Source organism: Patella vulgata, chromosome 8 (genome assembly GCF_932274485.2).
Source record: "Patella vulgata chromosome 8, xgPatVulg1.2, whole genome shotgun sequence".
In the NCBI taxonomy this organism is placed as follows: domain Eukaryota; kingdom Metazoa; phylum Mollusca; class Gastropoda; family Patellidae; genus Patella; species Patella vulgata.
This window is the reverse complement of record NC_065886.2, coordinates 44,220,368-44,246,420: the sequence shown is the minus strand read 5'-3', so window position 1 is coordinate 44,246,420 and position 26,053 is coordinate 44,220,368. Positions and strand designations below refer to the sequence as shown.

General features: G+C 33.4%; 1 protein-coding gene and 1 non-coding gene across 2 annotated transcripts in view; one reads left to right on the top strand and one right to left on the bottom strand.

Moving 5' to 3' along the window:
- The first annotated feature begins 907 nt into the window (after positions 1-907).
- The window catches only part of LOC126830393 (E3 ubiquitin-protein ligase MYCBP2), a 36,187-nt gene continuing 11,041 nt past the window's right edge, over positions 908-26,053 (top strand). Inside the window, exons 1-35 of the mRNA XM_050560777.2 lie at positions 908-1,159; positions 2,899-2,965; positions 3,599-3,826; positions 4,159-4,312; positions 5,238-5,434; positions 5,860-5,998; positions 6,769-6,878; positions 7,420-7,485; positions 7,835-7,931; positions 8,155-8,225; positions 8,522-8,663; positions 9,629-9,705; positions 10,091-10,301; positions 11,351-11,518; positions 12,463-12,624; positions 13,109-13,177; positions 13,802-13,913; positions 14,314-14,471; positions 14,946-15,050; positions 15,329-15,448; positions 16,214-16,295; positions 17,194-17,308; positions 17,806-17,902; positions 18,315-18,446; positions 19,337-19,415; positions 19,881-19,955; positions 20,322-20,491; positions 21,281-21,406; positions 21,678-21,805; positions 22,043-22,134; positions 22,259-22,393; positions 22,834-22,917; positions 23,290-23,386; positions 23,900-24,092; positions 24,679-24,953. Of these exons, the coding sequence (XP_050416734.1) occupies positions 1,041-1,159; positions 2,899-2,965; positions 3,599-3,826; positions 4,159-4,312; positions 5,238-5,434; positions 5,860-5,998; positions 6,769-6,878; positions 7,420-7,485; positions 7,835-7,931; positions 8,155-8,225; positions 8,522-8,663; positions 9,629-9,705; positions 10,091-10,301; positions 11,351-11,518; positions 12,463-12,624; positions 13,109-13,177; positions 13,802-13,913; positions 14,314-14,471; positions 14,946-15,050; positions 15,329-15,448; positions 16,214-16,295; positions 17,194-17,308; positions 17,806-17,902; positions 18,315-18,446; positions 19,337-19,415; positions 19,881-19,955; positions 20,322-20,491; positions 21,281-21,406; positions 21,678-21,805; positions 22,043-22,134; positions 22,259-22,393; positions 22,834-22,917; positions 23,290-23,386; positions 23,900-24,092; positions 24,679-24,953 (4,452 nt within the window). The 5' untranslated portion in view covers positions 908-1,040. The remainder of the gene's footprint in view (positions 1,160-2,898; positions 2,966-3,598; positions 3,827-4,158; positions 4,313-5,237; positions 5,435-5,859; positions 5,999-6,768; positions 6,879-7,419; positions 7,486-7,834; positions 7,932-8,154; positions 8,226-8,521; positions 8,664-9,628; positions 9,706-10,090; positions 10,302-11,350; positions 11,519-12,462; positions 12,625-13,108; positions 13,178-13,801; positions 13,914-14,313; positions 14,472-14,945; positions 15,051-15,328; positions 15,449-16,213; positions 16,296-17,193; positions 17,309-17,805; positions 17,903-18,314; positions 18,447-19,336; positions 19,416-19,880; positions 19,956-20,321; positions 20,492-21,280; positions 21,407-21,677; positions 21,806-22,042; positions 22,135-22,258; positions 22,394-22,833; positions 22,918-23,289; positions 23,387-23,899; positions 24,093-24,678; positions 24,954-26,053) is intronic.
- LOC126831191 (U6atac minor spliceosomal RNA) lies at positions 11,848-11,965 on the bottom strand. The gene has a single exon (XR_007684169.1). It is a non-coding gene; the product is annotated as a U6atac minor spliceosomal RNA (small nuclear RNA).

Genomic DNA, 26,053 nt, shown 5'->3' with positions numbered 1-26,053 from the left:
TGTTGTTTCTTTTTAGCGTATTATTATTGAAGATGCTACAGCATCGAACTAGCCTTTGCTTTAACAGGTGCAGTGCTTTTAATTTCAATTTGACTTAATATGACCAAGTAGGCTAGTTTAGAAATCGGGCATGCTCAAAATAGATTGTAGGATGCTGATCGAGAGGCCTAATTCACACACAAAGGATACATTTAAACTAAAATTGCTTCAGCATTTCAATAAATTTACATCGGTTACGATCGAAAGCCATTTTCATGCAGTTGGGTTTCAATAACAGAATTACCCAATATAACCGGATACGGTCCATGATATAACAGATCAAAGAAACGGGTACGCCCATCTTCACACGTAGACACCTTTTGGAGACTTGCTTTGGAGACTGATTTCAACAACATAGGAAAAGGTACGAATCAATTTGAGGTTCGAAGTGAGGTACGAATGAACTAATTAAGTAGCCTACGAAACAGCCAGGTTATGAAACAGCCTGCACCCCTTATAGGCTATCTGCCGCGTTTTAAATTTTTAATTTACGAGTGTATACGAAATTTGAGAAAAATCGGCCACTCCATTGCTGATATTGCTCACACGTTTTTAAGATTTATTAAGCTTACGACGTCGGGTCGTCGTAGAGCCCACAATCTTTTTTAAATAGTTAGTTTTCAAGGAGTTCAATAAATGATCCTGTAGCCTACACTTGCAACCTTCTCTAATAATATGTTAGTAATTTGACGAGACATAAAAAAAACCCCATCTTTAATGGTAACCGATATAAAAAAAAACCCCAAAATGAATGGAAGAAGGATGAATGAGTGAGTTTTAAATGAAATCGTGGATAAATGAAGAGTAATTATCTGCCCTTGCGTCGTCTGCAAGTGCGATATCCCACAATGCAACAAATTCAATATGTCAGCCTTCTTTTGCAAATGGGATTTTCCGGGTTGTAATTGAAATTACGGAATTACCACGTCGTATCCATTTATAGAAATGATTTAGCTATGTAATGTTGAGTAAAGGACAAATGTTACACAATCAGCAGTAAGATGGCTGCAGTGCAAGTGCTACAATGCTCCAGGAGTGAGGTAGACACCTTTCTCCGTGGAGAGATTTTAGGCGAAAAATTTCATGAACTGTTTGGAGCAATAGAGGAAACTAACAGCAAGTAAGATAGTAACACGTTTATCAATCATTTTGACTACAATAATGTGTACGAATATTAACACCTTCATTTATAGTCGTATTAAAAGAAGCCGAATCTTCTGGAATAAATATGTAGCTCGATTTATAGGCTTATTCTAATTGAATTTTAGAGAGATCAATTCAATTTGAATTTAGCACTAATAGCAGCCACTTTCACTTTCATCTTCCTTCCTGCTTCCCCGCGTTTAATTCATGCATGTTCATTTGGGATTTATTGGGATATTGATAATCCACTTTCTCACATCTATTGGCACATTCACTCAATAAATCCCCCCAAGTCAAGGAATTGAATGAGATATTGGGGTTCATTTTATTGTACATGTTGTTGGGCATTCCAATCCCATAGGGCCATAGCCATGCCCTAAAATGACGAGGGTTATTTCCCTTTTGAAAGCAATTCATTCCAAATTGTAGAATAGAAGTAATTACAGGTTTATAAAATTTGTGATGTTTGTCATAAAATAATAGCCAGAATGTCTCTGAAATGGAAGATCCATGCTTTAGGAAGTTAAAGTTGGAACATAAGTCATTAGACTGATTCCTTAATATCAAAATTCACACACTGACCTACTTTCAATATATGAGCATACATACTAAATAGCAAAAAAAACCCGTCAGTACGACTTCAAAATCAGAGGCAGTTTAATCAAATCATTCTAGAAAACGACTTACTAAATGGATCAAAGCCGATTGATGAACGCCATTGGCACCTGGAACCACACTCTGAGAAAAGCCTGGCGCAATCCATCGGTTGTGTTTGGTCTCGGGTTTAAGTCCGGACTGAGGGCTGACCAGTGCATAACATTGACACTGTAGATGTTCACGTAGATGGCAAGGGGTGAGGATCGGTTAGACGTCGGCGCACTGTATTGGTACTGATGGGTCTTCCGTGTGTTCCCACTGTCTGACGTGCTGTCTCAGATGCCTGTGTGAAGGGATTCTGCACGTGCTGTCGCAACACATGGCGGTCTTATTGTCTTTTGGTAACCCTTGGTCTAACAGTTCGGGGGCGATCATCTGTGGTATTGGCGGCCCGAAAGCGTTGCTGAAGCCTGTATATGGTCCGAATATTGACCTAGAAGTGATTGGCAACGGCTTGGGCAGTATGGCCACGTCGAGTCTTCCAAGTGCCTGGTTTCTCTGAGCTGTCGTGAGTCATGGCATGCTGCTGACGTTGTAGTGTGAATGATTCAACCAGATAATGGGGTGCATTTTATAGGGCTGGTCCCGGCGAACAGCATGTGCAGCATGAGTTACATGAAAATCATGGAGAACACATTACCATCACAGAAGTCAGGTTGCTCCTGGGTTCAATTCTTTGTTTTGGAAGGGACCTATTGCTCAGGTAAAGGTGGAGATGTGGCTACAAATATACAATAAAAACATTTGGCAACTTTTATGCAATGCATCTATTCAGAGTAACATACCAACCTGACGTTTCTTTTGCTGCTTAGTATATATATTCTATGAATATGCATTTCCATATGTGGTATATTTACTTATAATGACCTGTTAGGAACATGCCAGTTCTAACTTTGAATGTAATCAAGATTCATGTAGTACTCCCATCACAATTTTAATAAAAAAAAAAGGTTGTGAATAGAGGCAAATTATGTCAAAGCTACATTGTGTAAGTAGAAGCTTGTTTTGTTTAGCGGAGCTTATACAGTGTACATGTTTTCCTTTTAAATTTGCTTTCAGAAATAGATCATTAAAAAAGAAAAAGATCAGAAAATTGAAGAAGACTAAAGAACAAGAAAAGAATGCGGTACAGATTTCACTTTGTTCTATTATGTGTAGTAACAAAAAATGATAGAAATTATATAGGGAAATGTGTATGCAGGCAGTTCCAGTGAAGTTATTTGTCTATGTTATGAAATAGTAAATTGAATAGCCATTGAAATTACGAATCATTGTCATAAATACGTTTTTGTGATATTATTATCAATAATATATATTACATGTAGAAGATTGAATAAAATGAAACTACATACGTCGTTGGTTCAGTAAATATAGACGGGAATCGAGAACTGAATTCCATGTGGTATGGTGTGTCCCCAGCAAACATTCTAGGCTGTTTATAACAGGAATACCTCTATCATGGTTCAATATTCAATTTATTTTGATATTTATAGTCTCAGTCTGTGTAAATTTTTTTATACGAAATCAACAACATTGATGGGCAGTTTATATTTGTCTGAGTCATGATTTGCACAAATCCAAATGAATTGGGGTAGAAGATGGGAACCTTAAATAGTGTCATTGATTATGAGTTGGAAATATGTTAATAGGCGTCATAAAATGTACCGAACAGTATACCTGTCTATGTTACTTACATGCCCATTCATGTGTTAATTTGAGTCTGTGCATTAGTAACTATATATATAATGCAATTTTTCAGAGAGAAAAAAGTCCAGAAGATCATGACATTACCACTACATCTATTGAGCTACACGGCAATGCATCAGCGTTTAATGTGTATGCTAGTGTTCGACAACATGTATTACAACAGTGCTTACGAGACACAGCAAAACTTTACCGTCTTGCTAATCAAGACAATCAATCAGGGTCAGATTCAGAGGAAGACATGGATGAGAAAACTAAAGATGCTATCATTAAGATACCCAAGGTAAGGATTTTAAAGAGAGATTTTGATGTGGAACTTCAATCTGGAAATATAGCCTGATGATTTTTCAGCAGAAGACAGATTAAGACAGATTAATCGGGCAAACCGTAATAACACTTTTCACTTTTGAATTGTGGTCATAGAGAGTTTGCTTTATTTGTTCATGAGTCAAAGATTTCTGGCCACACAAGTTATTATGAACCGGGCCCAAGTTATCTGAATATTTTTCACATCAGTCAAGTCCCACAGTTAGTCTCTCAACATGTGATGGTCATTCAAAACTTGACAGGATGTTTTTATTAAATTTTATATTATGTCCCTTGATATAATTTCAGATAGTGGGATTAGGATTAAGTGGTGTATTTGAGTTAATCAGAGAGACAAGATTAAAATATCCAGAACTCTGTGTAAAAGCCTTGAGGGCTTTATTAGATCTTTCACAGGGCCAACAACCAGAGGGAATGAAAACAGAACCACCAGAGGTTGTAGGTGAGAAGACTTGATAAGTTATGAAAGATAAATTAAATATATTGTAGTATGATTTTATTGAAACATTATCATATGATTATATTAAACTATTCGTGTAATAAAGAAATTTAAAGATGCCTATGTAAGATTTAGATGAAGAGCTGGCCTTTCTTGCTGTAACAGTTTAAAACTAGATAGTCAAAAATAAATATATTGAAAATTTCCATCAACAAATTCTGGGTGAAGTTATAACTGTTTGAAGATGTAGCGCAGATTGTTTATTATTGTAGCAACGGTACTTGACAATCAAAACTAAGTCCAAAAATTATCTATTTTAACGTTAAATTTTTTAATCTCACAGATGTTCAAATCTATTTAAATCTCAGCCATCTCACGGGTGTTCAAATCTATTTAAATCTCAGCCATCCGATGCTCTAGAGAGTTGATTATGAGCTTTTCATGTCAATAAATGTCCAAATAAAAACTCATAGAAGATTTGAAGCAAGTAAAGGACCTGCAGTAGGTAGATTTAGGTCATACATAAAGCATCTTTATGTAAGTCTTCAATTGCAGCTTAAATTTCTTGTAACATAGCATGATAAGACCTATAGACTGAAGTGATAAGTAAGCTGACAATCATTAAAATAAGAAAAATATCCTTGAATGTCAATCGCAAGTTTGTTGTTCGCACATGAAGGAGTCTAGTTATAAGTTATAGACTCGTAATGGCAGAATATTTAGATTTGAAATCGAATAGAGTTCCCATTTATAGCTCCCAAGATATGTTTTTTAAGTAACAAATATATTTTTCTCTGTAGCTTGAATTATCAAGTATATTTAATTTTTGGTGAGCATTATGCCACCAGAAAGTAACTAATATGATTTTATTAATGAATTAAATACTTTTGATTAAATGCTATCTATTGGTGTTTTTTTTTTCCTCTAGAAAATTTATATAATTTATTAATGGAGATTGCCACAAGTTCTTCCTCTTCTCAATCTGGTAAAGTTCAGGAAGAGACGTCCTTAGCGTGTTCTGCTTTAATAAGTTTAACAATAGCTTTAGGTGATACTGGTAAACTACTCACAGCTGTCTCAGCTTTGCTCATGAACCCAGCTTCAATTTCATCTCAAGAAATAAAGGTAAGCAACCATTAAATTTTTAAAAGGTAAATATATACAGAATAGTACCATCAGTCTTAAAGACAAATTAAATGACAACTTAGATTAATAGACCAATTTGCCAAGTAGTATGGAGTGTTGCAGAAAGAGTAAGCATATGACCTGAAGTGCTAATTAATATAACATTAGGTATTATATTTTACTGAATACATTTCAAAATTTCATGCTCTAATACTTAGTAAATGATCAGTAAAATATGTACAGTTCATACCTGGTACTGTAACACTAAATTCTCACTAGTGCCATAAACTTTTGGGGTAAAGATACTGAAAATTACTTCAATTTTATCACTGCCAGATATGAACTTGGTACAGTGTATTTTATAGTAAATTATAGGGAAACAGATTTATTGTATGTGACAGATGACATTATTTTATTTGATATAGGTTCCAGGAATATTATCCTCCCTCCAAAAAAGTGTTCATTCTGTGTTACTTGGTAAATGTCAACTACCAGACTGGTTTAATCAAGGTGTAAAGAAAAAGGCATTAACTCAAAGTTTTACCCTTGATACACTAAAAAAAGGTAGATTATTTGTAGAATTTATTAATCAATAGTGATTTGCTTGTTTTGGTTATCTATTGTGGGCATGATTATGGAAGTTATTTCAGCTCTGTGTTAACAGTTATTGATTTTATTAGCTTCAATAACCAATAGGACCTCTTTGCCCGAGAATGTTCTTCAGATTTTCTAACCTATTTTCCCCTGCATAACAGAGAGATTGGTATGGAAATTGTCTAGTCTTTCGTGTATACAAGGTCCTGTGTATACAATGTGCAAAGATCCCCTAACAGTTGAAAAAAGTGTATAGCCGCTAGCTATAGAACACAGCATGGCATATGGTTGGTGCGTTAAAACTCATTTCATTTCAGCTCGTATTCTTCTATATGCTCCCGGGAGCCACAGTGGGTAAGTGAGTAAGATGCTGACTCGCTAGGGGTTCGCTCCTGGTATTGGCCTAGAAAGTTCATTGGGATTATCCTGTGTGCTTTCCCCTTTTCAGTGGTGCAGGATTGAGGACTGTCTAGTTGATTTGATGGTACGAAAAAAATGAGGTCCTATGTACACATTGGCGTGCAAGTAGAAGATCCCTTGGCAGTTGGAATTCGATATAAAAGTAGACAGTAGTGCACTGCATGACGTATGTCCGTCTTCATGAGCCCAGTCGGAGCAGATCAGTAGGACGTTAAACCCATTTCATTTCATTTATAGGCTCCCATGATGGACCTTCAAAATTTCAATTATTATGAAAATAAATATACTCAGCTTAAGTCATGTTTCTGATTTTTTTGTAGATAAAAACTATGTAGAGAAAAATGCTGTTGCTAGTGATGGATGTTATTTGTATATATTAAATAAACAAGGTCTGTTTAAAGTTGGATCTGGTTATGGTGGAACTGTCATGGTGAGTAGGGTTGATTGTAACAAATTTTTGCTTTCTCTGAATAGATGACACGGTTAAATATCTGTTATGATTATGATTGGAATTACATGATAGCCAATTCTATTTTTGAATTGTGAGATACCCTCTCACCGTCCCATATAATAACTTTTCAACTTCAACGGAATTATCAGTGAAATTTAAATTCGATCGTTTGTCTGTTACTGCTCGTTACTTCAGTCTGTTATATAGAAGGACAACTCGTGTTTGTCATGTTTGGCGTCACTTCCCGTTTCTTCACATGCTTGTTACACGTCTCCCGTAGCAATGATCTCTGTGTTAAAATTATATTTGGAATGTATTTAACCAGTTCTATCACATATGTAATAATGACTGACACCAATATTGTCCTTTAATGTCTACTGTTTTAGCTGAGGCAACCAGAATTTATGTCGATGAAATTTTCTTTTTTGAACACCAAGGGTATGGCCTCAAGTCCAGAATGTTAACTGCAGTGTTGCTTCCCCTCAATTATAAAATTTATTTAACGTAATTTGTTTAACAGGGACATATCTATAACAGTAAAGAAGATTTTCCGGTTGATGACAATACATGGTTAGCCTTCGCAGGGGTACGTACAATATTATATTATTAAATCCAAATGGTTTCATTTTTATACAGCTGTAAGGTTTCAGAAAGATGGAGGGATTTTTATATACTGTAAGATACGAAATTAAAGGGTTATAAAATTAGTACCACCAGTTAGAGTATCAACTAAGTGTATTGAAATTCATACACTCTCCCGTGTCTTAGTTTTACTCTTTCTAACATGTGTCAAGTCTTGTAATTTTAACATATAAGTAAGATCCTGTCTATAACATAATAACTACTGTAGATTATTATATTATTTGGTGATATCACTTGTTAAATATTTCATATGTTATAAACTTATTATATGATTTGTTAATTGTTCTCAACAGGGTAAACTGTTATGTCGTATGGATAAATGGGCAACAACGTCATTATTTGTTGTAAACCGAGAGACTTTAAATACAGAAAACAGTTATGTTTTAGAAGGTACAGTAACAGATATATTGAACCTATTCCCCTTCTATAATTTGTTTTTTGAAAGTAAAAGAGCCTTATTCCAAAAACCTGACAATTCTTAAAATATTTCAGGCTAGTTGTTGAAAAAATATAACCCCTTTCACTGCTATGCGGACATAATTTCCAATCTCTGAAATCAATAAGGCAGTTAATTTAATGGATTATATTTTAGTGACTATATCTTCTTTTTAAGGTTCCAATACAGGTCCAATGGTGTTATTCAGTGATGGAGAAACTGTTGGTCAAGTTGCTCCAGATAAAGATGTAAGATAATTGACATGAAGACTTTTAATATTTGATGATAACAATAACTACTTCTGCAAAAGAACATAAAAATGTCGATTTGTTTATCTATTTTTACTAAATTTGGGTTTTTGAATGCATTTTAAATTATACACAAAGGTGACCCACAATTATGCTAGGTTATTTGAATTTGGAAATAATATGAGGCCTTTTATGATATCCACTTTTCCTTTGTTGATTTTACAAACAGAATTCTATCCCGAAATTTAATTTAAAAATAAATCTTAACATGTATATTTTGTTTTATTTTTTATCAGGATTGTTTTGTGGTTAGAACTTATAGTATGGACAAGACACCATTAACTGTTACACATGAGATACCATTGAAACTAACGAGAAAATGTATGGATATGTTTGGTTCTAATAGTAATGATATGGAAATTGGTAGAAGATCTTTAAGTAAGTAGAAAATAAAGGTTATTAATCATGTTTGATATCATAATTAACCCTCTAGCACTTGCTTCATGTAAATATTGATTACCTCAGTTCCTTAAACAAATATTATGCAAGAGCTAAATCTGTCTATTGTAGGTCTTTCTTTAAGCCTGAAATGTTATGTAAATTATCAATCAAACAGCAATTAACTTAAAAAGACCATAATCAACTCTCGATGCCATCTGATGAGTCCAGTTTTCAGTAGATTTGAATCCGATCTGCCGTTGATGATTACCCGTAAAATGGATAATCAAGACTTTGTATTTCATCACAGTAACTGTAACAATGACAATCGAGGCTACAGAGTTATTAAAATGGGTATTTCTTGGCTCCGAGTGAAGTAATTCCTGTTACATTATCTATTTTTTAACATAGCAAGAACTAATCTTCCATAATGCTGCTTTAAAGAAAATTAGAGGAAAGTGATATATTAATACTGGTACATTCTCGGATATACTGAAACTACTGTTCCTAGACCACCTAAAAACCGCTCGAAATATGTGAATAGCTTTCCATATTATAGGACCATTTACTAGTTCTTGGGCACTCTACAGAGCCCTAGTTAGGTCGGTTTGGGGTTAAACTAATGTTAGACTTACCTATTATCAAATATCCAAGTATTGTCCTACCTACATAGAGTAAGGCCTTTGCCTTAGGTCGTTCATTAAGTTTGGGTAGTACTATATTCTTAAAATACCAAAAGTTACGACATTTTAAAACTGACCCTAATTATTGTCAATAGAAAGTTGATATTTTTACTATTATAAATATCTTATGACATATTTTGTGATACATAAAGATGATCACTATTATAAATATTTTGTGATACATGAAGATGATCACTGTTGTAAATATCTTGTGATACATGAAGATGATCACTATTATAAATATCTTTTGATACATGAACATGTAAAACTTCTGTTTTTCAGTTACTGGATTTGATGAAGATACAGCTAGTATTGTTACAGGAAAAGAATTCTCTCTTATCAGAACTATGGGTGGAAAGGTATTTATATCATATTATCTAATAAAGATTGTCAAGCTGATAAATCTTGTTTTGCTATAGTTTTAACCATATCTTGCAATTTAATTTGATGTGTTTTAAACCTTATTCAGTCATTATGAAATTAGATTGTAAAGTTAAAGACAATTCAGTCTATTTATTAATAAGAAAAAGATAATATAGGAGTTTTATTTAAGAATCTAGGTTTCCACTGATTGCTTATTTAGAATTCAGACAAATGCATAAAACTTGATAATTAGATGGTTCTTCTTTTATTTTGAAAATATTTTTGCAATAATTTTCTTGTGAATGTGAAAAGGAACCTTATTCTGTACCATATCCTGCTTTATTGTATACATATTTAATTATTTATATATTTCCTTTTCAGGTTTTATACAATGGTAGAGCTTCTTCACTTGGTATAAAACAATCAGCACCATCTCCTAATAAATGGACAGAATTACCTATAACTAAATCACCTAAAATTGTCCAGATATCTATGGGGCATGAAGGACAACATGCTTTAATGGTAGCAGAAGATGGAAGTCTGTTTTTTGTAGGAACAGCCAAACGTGGAGAGGATGGAGAATCGAGTTTGTGTCAGTTCTAATTTTTTTCAATTTCATTAGAATTAGAAATACACAGGCCTCAATTCCATGGATAAAGACAAGAGAAATCTAATCAAAACTTTAATCTATATTTACAGTAATTGTATTCCATAGAATTGTGGTAGCCACAGTGGCTAAGTGAGTAAGATGCTGGCTTGCTAGCCTGGAGGTTACAGGTGTGCTCACAGTTTTTGGTCAAGAAAGTTTATCAGGGTTTTCTGGTGTGTTTTCCCCCTTGTTAGTGGTGCAGGACAGGGGGCCTGTCTATTCGTTCGATGGGACAAAAAACTGAGGTCCCGTGTACACATTGGCGTGCACGTAAAAGATTCCTTGACAGTTGGAATTTGATATAAGAGTAGCTCCGCTGTCCGGACAAAATTTCCCGCATAGCATACTGCTTGGGGTATGCCTATTTTCATTAGGCCAGTCAGAGTAGAACAGTAGGACGTTGAACCCCATTTCATTTCATTTCCATAGAATTGTATCCTGTGTATGTCAGTTTAATTATCTGTTCATTTTAGCTGTATTTTAAGGGTCACTTTTTTTAAACTTTTGTGTTTATTTTTTGTGTGGGGTCACAGATTAGCTTTGGAAGGGGTTAAAAGGTGCTGTTGAAAACCATCATAGCGCCACTGCAAGTCTAGTTTTATTTGATATTAGATAGGGTTTCCTTGTATAACTTGCAGGATATATTGTTTTTAGCAACAAATATATTGTTCTTGGTACTTCGAATATATTTTACAGTATTTAGGCTCTACTGAGAGGAAATTTATCTTTAAATAAGGCAACATCTATTTGAACTTTTGTCCTTCGGGAACTCCTATTAAAATTTCTTGGGGGGAAAATAATTTCAAAACTGCTCTTAGTTCCACATTTTTAGGTTTTTAAATTTCATATTAAAAATTGTTCATGAGACTTTTTTTTTATGAAGACAGCTACATGTAAGAACTAAAAACTAGTTGAAATATTTTTCAGATATATTTCTGTTAATTGAATATTTTTTTTTCAGTAGCAATATAAATTTATTTTTGAAATTACAGCAAAAGGAAGAAAAGCACCTAAAGCAGTAAAACCTAAAAAGATGATAAAGTTAGAATCTAAGACTATTGTATATTCAGCTTGTAATACAGGTAGTAGTGCCGTTATTAGTAAAGAAGGAGAAGTTTATATGTTTGGTAAAGATACAACACATTGTGATCATAGTACAGGTATATTCATTTATAAATCTTCTCTCATGATTGTGTTCAATCAATTTACAGACTGTTCACATGAAGAGTAACTATATTTTTAGTCTGGACATTACATGGACAGTGTTGAAAAGAAATTACATGTAACAAAATCCGAATATTTTACAAACTGTCACTACTGGATTCCATGTGGCAGACATTTTTTTTTTTTCTCTCTCCAAGCTTTGAACATTTTCTGAATTTGGACTATGTATGTTTGCCATGATTTTATATCATGTATTATGTATTTACATGAAAATTGAAATCACCACATTGTCGTAAAATTATTTACAAATAAAAAAAATAAGTCTAAAAAAAAATAAGGTGCCCTCGAAGTAGGAGGACATGCCATATGTGTTATAAAGACCATGAAGGTCCATTCCGTCCTTGTCAAGGGGAGTGCTAACCGGCTCTCCTTTTTAATAACACAATTGATTGTACAGACATCGATAGCTTATATACCCCTATTAAATTCAGCTTAATTTTTACTGATTTTTCTGTATCGAGTAATGAACATTAAAAATCAACAGATTATTCAGTAGTAGAATTTATCTATATTTACAAATACTCTCTGATGTGTTTTAGATATTGATTGGATGCAATCAAAAATTGAAAGTTTATTGAAGAAATTGTTAGCATTTATTTCCATTTGAAATTGAATTATTGATGAATTACCTCCCTTGATTATATTGTTCAGCCATCCAAAGAATTCCATTTGCTTTCCTGTTACGAATGATATAGTTGAAGAGAGAGATAAATGGGGTTTAACATCTCCTTGACACAAAACCGGTCATTTTGGGACTATGGTATAATTTATTTTAATAATTCGCCCGTGCAGTCGAGAGAACCCAGAGAAAAGTCACAAGGTTGGCCAGTCTATCATAATTAAAGTATGAAATATATATTTTGGTGTGGTTTTGTTTCAGGACATGTTTCAGAGCTTAAAGATGTCTTCATCACCCAGATAGCGTTAGGTAAGGCCCATGCAGTGGCACTAACGAATAAAGGACAAATTTATACATTTGGTATTAATAATAAAGGTCAGTGCGGAAGAGATTATACACCTGGTGCTTCAAGAGAAGCTATACGTAAGTATTACTATATTCTTGTAATGTGAAACACGTCATGGGACTCGTTTAGACGAATATTTTCCCACCATTTTATAGAGAAAAATTTTCTGCACTTGGCAGATTAGGAATTGACAGTTCATTTATTGTTAAAAATGTGTTGACATATGTGATCCATAATATTATAGGATGCTGTACTGCATTAATCCATTAAGAATGTTTGAAAATATATTAAGACCTCTTTAGACAGTTTTGTTTGAATATTTTATAATCTGCACTGAGAAAATACTATACTGAAAATAAACCATAGACTTACCCAATTATCAAAATTTCAACGACTTGATATTTTTCACAAGCGTTCAGTTTACATGTTTAAAGACACTAAACACTGTTGGATGGGCATCCCTTATGAAACTGTATAGTCGATTCACACCAATTAAGTTTTTACCAACTTACGTATTCTTGCTGGTCATAAATCGTAACTCAATGTAAGAATTTTTTTCAGCGAGTCAGAATGTAACAATGGCTGAAGAGGAAGAAGATAATGATGCTGAAGATAATCTTTGTCCAGCAGGTAGGTTAATATTTGTGACTGTTGTTTGTCTGTTTGTTCAGGGTTGGCGGTTGCAGCAGGGGTGTCCCGAGGCTGAAAGTAGGGGTAGCTTGGATCGGGGGTTTGGAGTTATACTAGTTTCAACCCGTGCAGCACCAGGTCATCTGCTAGTAAATGATAGTTGTTTTATTGACTACATATTAAACAACATATTCCATATAGAGATTGACCTGTAAATTAACTTGACCTGTAAATTAACTTATAATAAAATATACACTGACTGAGATTTGCAAGCAATGAAAACAATAAAACCTGTTAATGCCAAATATATCGGATGGTAATCAGTGTTCTTTTCAATGGTCAGTAAAGAATAACTCCCCCATTTTTTGTGTGAAGCATTTCATCTTCTGGGTATGTTATGAGTGGTTATGATTATTAAAATTAACAGTTTATTAACTGAACAAGAACAGGCTCACAGAGATGGCTATATTATATTTATTATGTAGATTACTGATTGAGCATTGAACATAGAAAAATTGATTGATAAGATTTTATGAACATTAACAAAAGCACCATTATACAATGTGCAAGCTGTAGTGTTAGTATGTAAATAGATTATATTAGTATAGTTATGTTGTTTTCTAGGTAAACATCATTGGAAACATGATCAATGTATGGTATGTAGTGTTTGTGGTGAATGTACTGGTTATGGTGTTAGTTGTGTTAATAGTGGACGAGCTGATAAAAACCCAGGAATGTAAGTATTCATAGCTTTCAACTCAAAACAACTCATTTTACTGTTAATTAGAAACTGGGACTTTATGATGATGCTATTATTTATATATCTGTGAAAACCTTGTTATTTGGTTTTGTGCTATGTCTGTTTAATTTATGTTAACTTTGTATACCTTAATTTTTATTAGTATATGCTCGGGTATACTGGGTTGGAAAGGTTAGAAACAAATTATCACATCTTGATGAGCATTTTGTGGTCTAAGGGGAGACAATAGGTAATGGAAGAGTTATCTCCCCTACAATCTGTTTTGTAGCCCAAATTTGAAATGATAATTATTATCCTATATTGTTCTATGTATATGGATATATATATATATTGTTTTGTATATATATATATAGATATTTGTTTTGTATACTTTAAGGCCATGTGGCTGTGGTTCAGGAGACTCTGGTTGTTCAGATTGTGGAGCTTGTCGGGTCTGTGCTGGAGAAAAACTAGAATTAGAAGAACTGGATGAAAGAGGCTTACTGGAAGTTTTTTCTAAAGATAAAGAGCTGTTACCGCTTGATATAATCATTGGTGAGGACAAAATAATTTGTATTCCTGGCTTATCATAAGTGTACATTTCCAGAAATATATATTTAATCTGAAACATTGAGATAATTAGAAATTTAAAAACAAAAAAAAACTTGAAAGAAAACATTTTTATTCTGTTTTTATTTTGTTGATAAAAAGAAATGTGGCAGAAGAACTTTGGGTTTACATTTTGTTGTCTACCTATTTAAGAAGATCTTGCATGACTTCTACTTTGTCAAGCCACAGGTTCTGTCAAGCCACAGGTTCGGAGACCATTTGTTAAAAAAATGTTGTGCTCTGGATCTTTTATTTGTCATGACTGAGTTTGATCTGTCGATTGTATGTTATAAGGAAAAGAGTTGCCTCTGTGTAATCTCTGCCGGGTTTGTGTAAGTGAAATATTATTAATTAATTGTATGGGCAAAGAGGGATCTAAAAATTGATATTTAAGCACAAACATTATGAAATATTTTTTAGGACGTCATGCTGCTAGACCAATAGAACAAATGGGTAGACGATGGGAACAAAAAGTAGAATTAAGAAGAGCTCAACAAAAACTAGCTAGAGAAAAACGTCAAAAAGGTATTTTACAGTATCTGTGTAATAGAAACATTGTCAAATTGAAAAGTAGAAAAATATGTATGATGTAATTAAAATCACAGATCCTGCACTTATAGGACAATATCTAATTCTGTATGACTTAATACATGCTACAATGTGTTCAAATTGATTATTTAACATGAAACCAAAATATCAACTGTAGATGAATATGATTAAAAAGAGGCCCATTAGAAGACTTTAGAATTGATTATATTTTAATCGCAAACAGACTGTAATTAATGCCATTTTTCTCTGTATAGATGGAGGAGCGGATCAGGATACAGAATATACTAAATTAGTAAGTTTACCACCTGCTGAAATAACAGTTGATAATGGTGAAATACCTGTAACACAGATAGCTTGTGGTCTACATCATACAGGTATTATTATAGTTTTATAATCTTATATTATACTGTGGTAGTATATTGTGGTCTACATCATATAAACTTATATTATACTGTGGTTGTATATTGTTGTAATCTTGGCTGTCTGTATGTACATCTACAATTCATTGTTAACACACGAAAACTATATAGGTTGGTAGGACAGTGCAGCGATTTGTTTAATTGCTTAATTGCCAGTATCCGCAGTGACTCAGTGAGTAAGGTGCTGGCCCACTAATTTGGAGGCCCAGGGTTTGATCCCGACGTTGGCCGTGAAATTTTCTCAGGATTCTCCAGTGTGGTCCTCCCTTGTCAATTATGTAGGATGGAGGACCTTACAAGGACAGAGCCTAGTCGTTCAGATGGCACGAAAAAACAAAGTCCTGTGTACACCTTGGCGAGCACATAAAAGAACTCTTGACTAGTGGAATTCTGTCCGGGCAAACTTTTCCTCATTATCCCTGTAGTTGCCTTGTAGATGCAGAAAAGTAGGACTTTAAACTCTTATGTCGTATATACATTCTGTTTAATTGTCTGGCAACCTTTATTTATTGGTTATTTTAGCCATTTTCTTTCATTGTTTATTCTAACTTTATTACTCTTCTATATGTTTAAAGTATATAGCTTTGAGTTAAACTTCTTTCATAAATCACTTCAGACTTATATTCTACCCTCCACAAATAAATTAAAGTATTTTAAAGTCTATTTCTAGAGTATTCAGACCAGTATTTGTATTTATATTTGTGTTATGTATATCTACAGTGCTATTACTACAGAATGGAGATGTTTATACATTTGGTAATAATTCATCTGGACAACTAGGGTTAGGAGATATGACAGTCAGGTATAATTGATGATTATTTTTACTTACAAATTATATAATACTAGCGGTTGGCCCGGCATAGCACGGGTATAGCCATAAACTAGAAGTAGCATAACTTTAAAACCGAAAGTGGTAGTCCATCGCCCCCAGGCCTATATTACACCCGGCCCAAGCTACACCTACAGACCAAATTTCATGCTCGGGACAGCCCTAGTGTAGCTTCCAACCCTGAACAGACAGACAACTGACAGTTACAAATATTAGTATAGATATAAAATTCCAAGGTAGAGTCGAATAACCCTGGGTAGAAGGTAGGAAGAATCCCTGTAACAGTACAAATAAGGCCTGATCTCAGTGAAAAGGCCGGGGAAGAGCAAGATAAATAATCCAAATGATGAGGATATTTCTATTTGGGAAGAGTGGAGGAAAAATGTGATTTTGGCACTTAAACTGTGATTTCATAATTAGTTAGTTTTAATTTACACCATAGCCAATCTGGCTATTTTTAAGAAACAAGTACAATACTACTATATGGACCAGGAACTGCATGACATCAATACTGCCATCTTGTAATTGTAATGTCGTACCAAAAATCAAAACTTGTCAATCGATGTGCATTTATCCAAAGAATAAGCATGCCAATTTTATGTTGATCATACTTAAATTGGCAGAGTCTCAGGCTTTTTTTGAAGAGCTTTGTCACCAAGAAAAACAACAAAATGAGTAGCACTTGAGGACCAGCTCCTGCTCCCTAAAAGTTGAAAACCAGTTTATTTTTACAATCTTTCAATTGAGATTCATTTACTAAATATATGATGTGTTTGTCTTTATCATTTATCCTTAAAATTATTTTGTTAACATCAAAAGTACTTTAATTATATGATGTGCCTCTATGATGAGTTATGTGTTGGTATTACAGAGGAACACCAAATAAACTACAATTACCTCTACCTGCTACACAGATAGCTGCTGGTAGTACACATACAGTTATATTATTATCTAGTGGAGAAGTCTATACATGTGGTAATTATCCCGTAAGTACTCGTACAATTATATTATTAACTAGTATCTTCATCCTCGATCATCATTAGTAAAGTTGGTGCGATAAAAAACAAAGTCTCGATAAGTCTGGATAAATTAATTAATGTCTAATTAATAATTTAGATAACATTTGAGGCCTAAAGAAAGACCTGTAATAGGCAGATTTAGCTCTTGCATAATGTATGTTTGATTAATGTATTATTAACCAGTATCATGTTTGACAGCCAACGACATTTATTCGATTGCATACTTCATAATTTTGAACCTATGGCACATTTGTCGATTCATTCAGGGTACAGGTACTTCCTTTAACCAGAATAAAATATTTTACAAGATGTAATTAATGAGACTATTTTTAGACGCAGGATCATCTGAGAACCAGAGTGTTTTTTTGATATGGCCTTAGTGACAGTTTGATTATATTTCCCTTCCGTTATTCACTGAATTTCTTAATCATGTTTTCATTGCCTTGAGACTTTATTTTGTCTAGAAGGGAGCCATAGGTCGAGTGAGGAGTGAATATGTAAAAAATAAAGCTTATGCCACTTCACCTTTTAATACCCTACCTGCACCAATATCTGCTGTTGGTAAGAACACCTTTTATTTTCAACTAATCAAACCATGATATCCGGTTGGGAAAGAAAATGGGGGTTCACACCGGTGTATGCTGTCCGGTCAAAATTTTTTTTTGGAAATAAGATTTTGGTGTAAATCAGCTACAAATGTCATCCATTTTTGAAAGATAAATGCATGTGAGATACAGATTGAAAAGTTTAAATGAAAATCAATGCAAAGTTGTGTTTGGAAAATTTAACCTTTTCTCTCCATGGAAACAAATGAATTTCAAAATGTTTTGAAATCTACCAAAATAAAAATGCTGTTAGAAAAGCTATTCTTCTGCAGTTTGGATTGCTGTATCTGCCATTTTATGATGTCTGTCAATTTTTGAATGTATAGAATGTGACAAAAATTTCTATTATCTCAACTTATTTTTCCCAGGTGCTAGATGTGGTCGACGTGCTACATGGGTTGGTGCCAGTGGTGATCAGACATTTATGAGGATTGATGAATCGTTAATTAACGCCCATACATTATCTAAATCTAATGTATTTGCTAGTTCTACATGTATAGGTATGTAAGAAGGAAAGGGGTTGGGATGTTTTAATGCAAACATTTCAGTTAATGATTTAACAAAAGGCGTTTTTATCGACCACTGATTAGCCAAGGTGATTTGCATTCAATCAAATTTTTATCTTTAATGTCCATCTAATTCAAATTGGTTACCCTAATCAACGAATTTATCGACACCGATTTCCGAAGCGATTACATCAAATCGCCAAATCACTTCAGGGTGCGATTTGACGATTTGATCGGGTGATCACGTGTTTTTTTTCAACTGTGTCCAGCCACAATAATTGTTTACAGCTAATCGGAGCATTTAACGAACTCGCCAAAGTACTTTGAAATCGACTATACTGTCACATGACATCTCCACTAAATTCAAATCGATTTGGCAAGTCGATAAAAAAGCCTAAAAATTATTGAGAAATGATTATTACCCTAAAACTGTCCATTATTTTTGACTTAATTTTTGTCACTTTTTTTTCCTCAGATGTATTCATGTTGTAAATTATAGTGCATCAATGCTGTAAACTATAAAATACAGTATATATAGAGACGGCACAATTTGAATTTAAGGAAGAAACCTTTTGATTTGAAACCAATTCTCTAGTCTTGTCATCAACGTACCCTATCCATTACATAAAGTAAAAATATTGTTAAGAAAATTCACTCTTGTGTGGAAACGTGTACATGTATAGTACACACCAAAGAAACATACGATTGACATTTTGTGTAATTTCAATGATCTGCCAACCAACATTGAAAACTCATCTTTTCAAAATAGTTTAATGTGACTAACAGGGGAAATACTTGAAAACACATTAGGAATTAAGTGTAGTAATCATGTGCTATATAACTCCTGATATTATTGTATTAATATTGTTTTATATATTTTAAAGGATTGATCCCAAAAGGAGAAGACCATGCTGGTTTGATGAAATGTTTAATGATAAGTAAAGTTGATGGTGGGTGTAAAAGGTATGCAATATTACTCATTTGTTGGAGGGTTCATAAGGTTATTTCAACCATCTACAGTTGCTGTGAGTATGGTGCTGGCTTACTGATTAATAGGTCCCAAGTTCGATCCTGGTGTCATCAGAAAAAGTTTCTCAGAATTTTCCAGCCTGGTTTCCTCCTCGTCTTTGATGCAGGACGAAGGAATCTGGGTCCTAGTTGTTCAGATGGATGGAAAACTGTGGTCCCAGATATACAATTGGCATTATGTCAAGATCCCCTGATAGTTGGAAGTCAAACTAAGAGTAGGCCTTAGCACAAGTGTCAAGGCAAAAATTTCTACATAGCACACTGCATTGTGTATGCTGGCCCTCTTTAGCCCGGTTGATTCAGAAACGTTGGATGTGCTCACATCTTAAGGAGGATATTATTGCATGTTGTAAGGAAACTTTCTGTCAAGTGAATAATACGTTATTTGATATTTTATAGTTTTAGTGGAAATGAACAAGTTGATTTAAGTCAACAAGCTGTTTGTTTAGATCCAGTCTATGATGTATTGTGGGGGTAAGTAGTATATTAATAAAACTAGTATTGTACTGTAGAGATAATGTTATTTTGATTGCTAAACACCTGTAGTTATAACTAACATCAAGTCTTGACTCTTGGACAATTCTTATGATATTGATCCAAACTGCTTTTAAAATAACATAAAATTAACAGGGTTTGTTTTAGCACAAATATATTGTGAGTGTGATGTGTAAAAAAATCACTGAATTCGGTCATATTTAGTGCTGATAAATTTAACAAAATGAAAACCCCCTTCCTGTGTCTGTTTTTTTAGAAGGATTGTCCGAGAAACTGAATATTTTATTGTTGTATGGCCTAAATTCACATGTCATGACAGATTACAAAGTTTCTTTCTAATTTAAGATATTCATCAGCAACCCAAGAATTACAATGTTATAATGTTTTATCAACTGATGCTCGAGATCTACGATTGATAGATCCAGGATATTGTCATATATTTTCACCAGAATTAGCTGTACCAACCAGAATGGGATGTAAAGCCTCCCGCTCACATTGTGCTTTACATATACTAGGTATACTAATACTAACTTATGTCACATTATACCAAGCTTATCCTGTCATACAGGGCCTCGTTTCTCGACTAGAATGTCATGAAATCGGTTCCTAGCATGGGCCATATAGATTCTTTAGGATTTTTACCAGGGGTGGCACTCTGTGGGGTTGACAAGGAAAGTATGTCTAGTTTTTCGGATGGAAGGTAAATTTGAGATCCCATGTATACCATTGGTAGCCTGATAAAGATCCCCCAACATTGGCATGCATGCACATGAATCCTTAGCACTGAAATTCAATGAAATGAAAACTACCCTATGTTAGGTATATAGGTATATATATAGATAATAGCCCGTTCAGACGTGCAAGTTAAACTGGTTTAAAATCCCATGCAGATTGTAAAACTACTAAAACCACATTAAGTTGCACATCCGAATGTAAATTTGGGGCAAATAGACCAGGTTAAAAACCACAGATCTACCTGTCTGCAAAAAGGTTTTTTGTCAAAGCTTTCTTGTTTTGGCCACCTGAACAGCTTGTTTTGGGTAAGCTATCTTCCTGGCCATGTGTAATTAACTCTGACCTTTAACCGACAAGTTCAAAATAGTTAAACTGGTTTGGATTATAGTATGTGTGAATGCAGCACTATCGTGTCTTAAATCGCCAGTGATTTTGGACTAGTTTAAGTATAAACTGAACGGGCTATAAGTTACCATCCAAGGGACAGGTTACCATATTATAGTACAAGTTGTATGATGCCCATGCATTGCCTTATATACATATTGTATCTATGTAACTATTTTTTGTAGGTTGTTTGGATACTCTAACTATTGCACGACAGCTCAATATTCAAGTTGCTGAAGAAACAAAAGAAAAACTGACAACCACCAAAGTTTATTCTAAAGAAGATTTCTCTGTCCTTAATCGTTTTGAAAGTAAGTTTGAATTTCAGCAACATCATCCATATTTGTATCTTTAATGATTTCTCTTTTAATTTCATATTATTTTTGACACATACATTATTTCGTAATAATATATGAAATGAAATGTGTTGAATATCCTACTGTTCTTCACTAACCATGCTAATGAAGAAGGAAAAATAAAACTGCAAGTCATATAGGATAATACCCAACACTCTAGTTGCGTTTCCCATCTTCCTGAAGATATTATACAACGAATGAATTGTGTTTTGTTTTGTTTGATCAGGTCATGGTGGAGGTTGGGGTTATTCAGGTCATTCTATAGAAGCTATAAGGTTTATGTGTGATACAGATGTATTAATAGGTGGACTCGGATTATTTGGGGGTAGAGGAGAATATTTTGGCAGAATTAAGGTAAGGTTAATTATAAGCAAGTTATATTAAAGCACATCTAAGGCCCAAACAAGTTTTTTTTCAGTCTCAATTTATTTTTGTGAAAGACATTGTGAATCACTATCATGTGGATCGTGAGGCTAGATGGAGTGTAAATCAGTATAGGATCCAGATACTTACTTTCTCTATGATCAAACATTACTTTATTTAACATAGTTTAGGATAACATCATTGACTAAAGTTTGTATATTATTATAGTTATTTGAACTTGGTGTTGATGGAGGTGAAAATGAAATAGATGGAGAACAATTAGCAGAAACAGAAGAATTGCCATATGAATGTGGTCCAAGGTAAGTTTTACAGTTATGAATATTTAAATGGTGCAATAGTTTGAACAAGTTTTTAAAAGGATTAATGTCTTAGATATAAATGATATTATCATTTTTGAATTTTTGAAATGTGACTATATTACAGAGAGAAGTATGCTGTGTTATTTGATGAACCTATATTAATACAAGCTAATGTATGGTATGTAGCATGGGCTAGAATATCAGGTCCTAGTAGTGATTGTGGTTCTAGTGGTCAGTCAACGGTCACTACAGAAGATCAGTAAGTACTTTTACACCATCAGCAGCCCTACGACGTTCTCTTATTTTGATTTCAAACTATCATTTGATCATTAATGTGCTGTCAATGGTGTACATGGAACCTGATTTGTTTTTGTCACATCCGAATAACTACACACTATTTCATGCCAGGATCTCCATCCTGCACCACTTGACCAATACTGGGATCGATCCTTAGCCACTGTGGCCTCCACATGGCCTTGTGTGTTATCTCTACGTTTTTTAATTACCTCTCACTGCATGAAATCAAAAGAATGAAATAAGGATGGATTTACCATAATGATGGTTAAAATGTAACCAGGTTGGATTTAGTGGACATTAAAATCCTATGTCTGTCTATTATAAATATTTCTATAAAACTTGAGATATCAACTTTATTCCTATAAATATTCTTTTAAAAATACAATATTGTTTTTATTTCAGAGTTGTATTTAAATTTAAAGGTTCTAATAAATCTAATAATGGTACAGATGTAAACGCTGGCCAGATTCCACAAATTTTATACAGGTTTGTTTTATGGGTACATTTGTCGTACCAATTATTTATATAAACTTATAGCAAATAAGTAATGTTGTTTTTCTTGAGCTATTTTTTCGTTGATGCCACTGTTTTTCAGTGATATAAAATAGAAATGCGTTGCTTGACCATGATACATCTCCACTTTTTCAAGCTATTGATGGACCCCCCCCCCTCCATAACCAACAATTAAAGTCCCATTCCCACTTTGATAAACTTATAAATTCCTGTTATTTTAATACTAATTGTCAAATCTATTAATTATACAATATATTATTAAATATTAACTGAGAAGTTCTAAATGTTAGTTTTGGTATTAAAAAAACCTGGTTAATTGGAGATTAGTAAATATAAATATTACAGATTACCTTCTCGTGATGGTCCAAGTGTTATAAGAAGAACAGAACATATTGAACCAGCTCATATACTTAGTGAAGATTTCTCTCATTCTGTGTCACCAGTAAGTATCATTCTTTCTACTTTCAATTTTAAACATTTTGTATTAAGAACTAAACTGATAGTCATAGAAAATAGCAATAAAAATCATATACAATGAATTGGGGTTAAACATCCCACTGTGTGCTATGAGTAAAATTTTGCTCTGACAGTAGATTTCCGCCTATGTTTCGTTATTTTACTGTCTACAGTTTTTTGTCCCTTCCGAATGACTATTGTTAGACCCTCCATCTTGTACCACGGACAAGGGGAAACCCACCAACACTATGATCGAACCTTGGACCTCCTGGTTAGTGAGGCACTACCTAACTCACAGAACCACCTTGGCTCCCAAGACTAATGCTTAAGACCAGAATTAAAAAAACTATCAGCAGTGTAGAAACCAGTGTCTGGAATTGACAAAAAAATAAAATATTTTAATAAAAGATACTTACTGCTAAATAAGACCTAATTTCTTTTGGAATAAAGTAGTCACAATATATCTACATATGTTTATTTATTTTATTGTGTTTTGTAGACGTGTTTTGATTCATTATTGAGATTATTAGATTGGGCTTGGAATGTGTTCCATACAGCTGTAAGTGATATAGAAAATTTAAAGGGTGCCAGTCATACAGCTGCTGTACATGATCTACAAAGATTGGTTTATATCTGTCGAGCTTCTCTACGATTACTCAAGATATATGTCAATGAAATATATTCAGATGGAGGTAATTATTCTTTATTAATATAAATATTATTGCCTAAAATTTCAAAGAAGAATAATTCTTGCAGATATATGGCCTCATATTTGAGTCGGTTTGTCTGTTTTTTCACAATTTCTTTTGAACACAACAATTAAGATTAAATAGTTTTGACAATAATTGCCAAAGTTACGTTCCTTGATTGTTAATATTTTGGTGACATTCTAGAAACCAAAATTATCATCGGCTGTTTAGTTTAATTAGAAATTCAGTTAGTCTGCTCACCAAAGTAAAAGAAAGACTTTTCTTGATTTCCACAATTTTCAATAAAATTCCGTGGAGTACTTCCCCTTCAGTTAGAAAACCTTGTTAAAACGGCAGGAGCCAATTGATATAATGTTTGATAATTCCACTGCTATAAATTGGGTGAAAGCTGTTTGATTGGCTAAAAAATACATTTTTCAACCAATCATGTACTGGTTATACAGGCGCGATGTTTTCGGGTGTGCAAGAACCAGTTGCGTGTTATCATTCAATCTTTATAAAGTTAATTAGGTTGTTCATGTGTTATATTATGTTTATCATTAATTATTGTATTTATTTCAACCTATAGTAAGTAAAAAAAAGAATTCCATGGAAACAACAGAACTAGCTGAGAAGATTGGAAATGCTAGAGATGTTTTAAAGAGAATCCTGGCAGAAGAAATAAATCCCACCAAATTTGAAGTCTTTTTAACCGAACCTGAAGGAATGACCGAATTTAAGGAGCAAAGAGAAGACATCTTGAATGAATGTCATAAAACATTTAGTTCCTGTTTTCATGCATTTTACCCAACAGGAACCTTAAAATGGTGGTGCTTATGTGATTTATTATGTCGCACGGAACCGGTAAGTCTTGTGTCAGTTTTTCTAGAATTAGAAATAGATAGTTATTGCTTGCTGGAGTATATAGCAATGCTATAGATGTAAGTCAGTGTTTTTTTTTGTAATCAACATTTGGTTTTGATATCCATTGGCACCGTGGTAATACTAATTCACAAAAACCTTCACTCGAGATCTTTGGTGGTTGGTAACTACATAATTTTTTCGATTTTCCATAATTTAACTTTACAGTTACATTGTGTGTATTGAAAACAGATTTGAATTGGTCAATACATCATATACCTATCAATTCTACCTTGCACGAGTCGTAAAATTTTGTTAGTGATTTCCAATATGAGTTTTAACAAATACTCATTTTTGATATGTAAATGAGTTTTTCTTAAGACTTTTGTCAAAATAAGTTATATTATTATCTTGGTGAAATTTTGAAGTTCGCGGTATTTAATGGTTTTATTTTTTGGTATGACAGATTAGATACATGATTGAGCTAGTGTAAAATTATTATTTATGATAATTAAAAATTACCTTTTATGTAACAAAACCACTGGATTTAATTTTGGTGTATATATTAGCATATACCGTTTTCTTCTTATTTTCATTCATTTTATAAGATATATTTTTAATGCACGATTTTAAAGCACGATTATGTTCTTATATTAATGATTCTTATATTGATAATGGTTCTTGTAATTTTTAATATATGTAATTCTAACCAATATTAATATTTTTTTTTTTTCAAAGATGCATTATGTAAGATTTAGATATAGAGCTGACCATTCTTGCAATAATAGTACAAAAACGTTTTTAGCTTGTGGACCCTATAGAGGTCACAATTTTTATCCGATTTTGTTGAAACTTGAAATGTAAGTTTATAACGAAAAGATCTCGGTTCCTTTCCATATTCGCGCATATCGGACCGTAACTTCCTGAATTATGGCCCCTGATTGTACGAAAAATCACGTTTTTAGCTTGTGGACCCTATAGAGGTCATAATTTTTATCCGATTTAAAAAAACATATTATTATATCACCGTTACACCCTACGGACAGCTGAGTTCGAATTTCGTGAAAATCGGCCTAAAATTGACAGACAAAATGGCCGCCGTT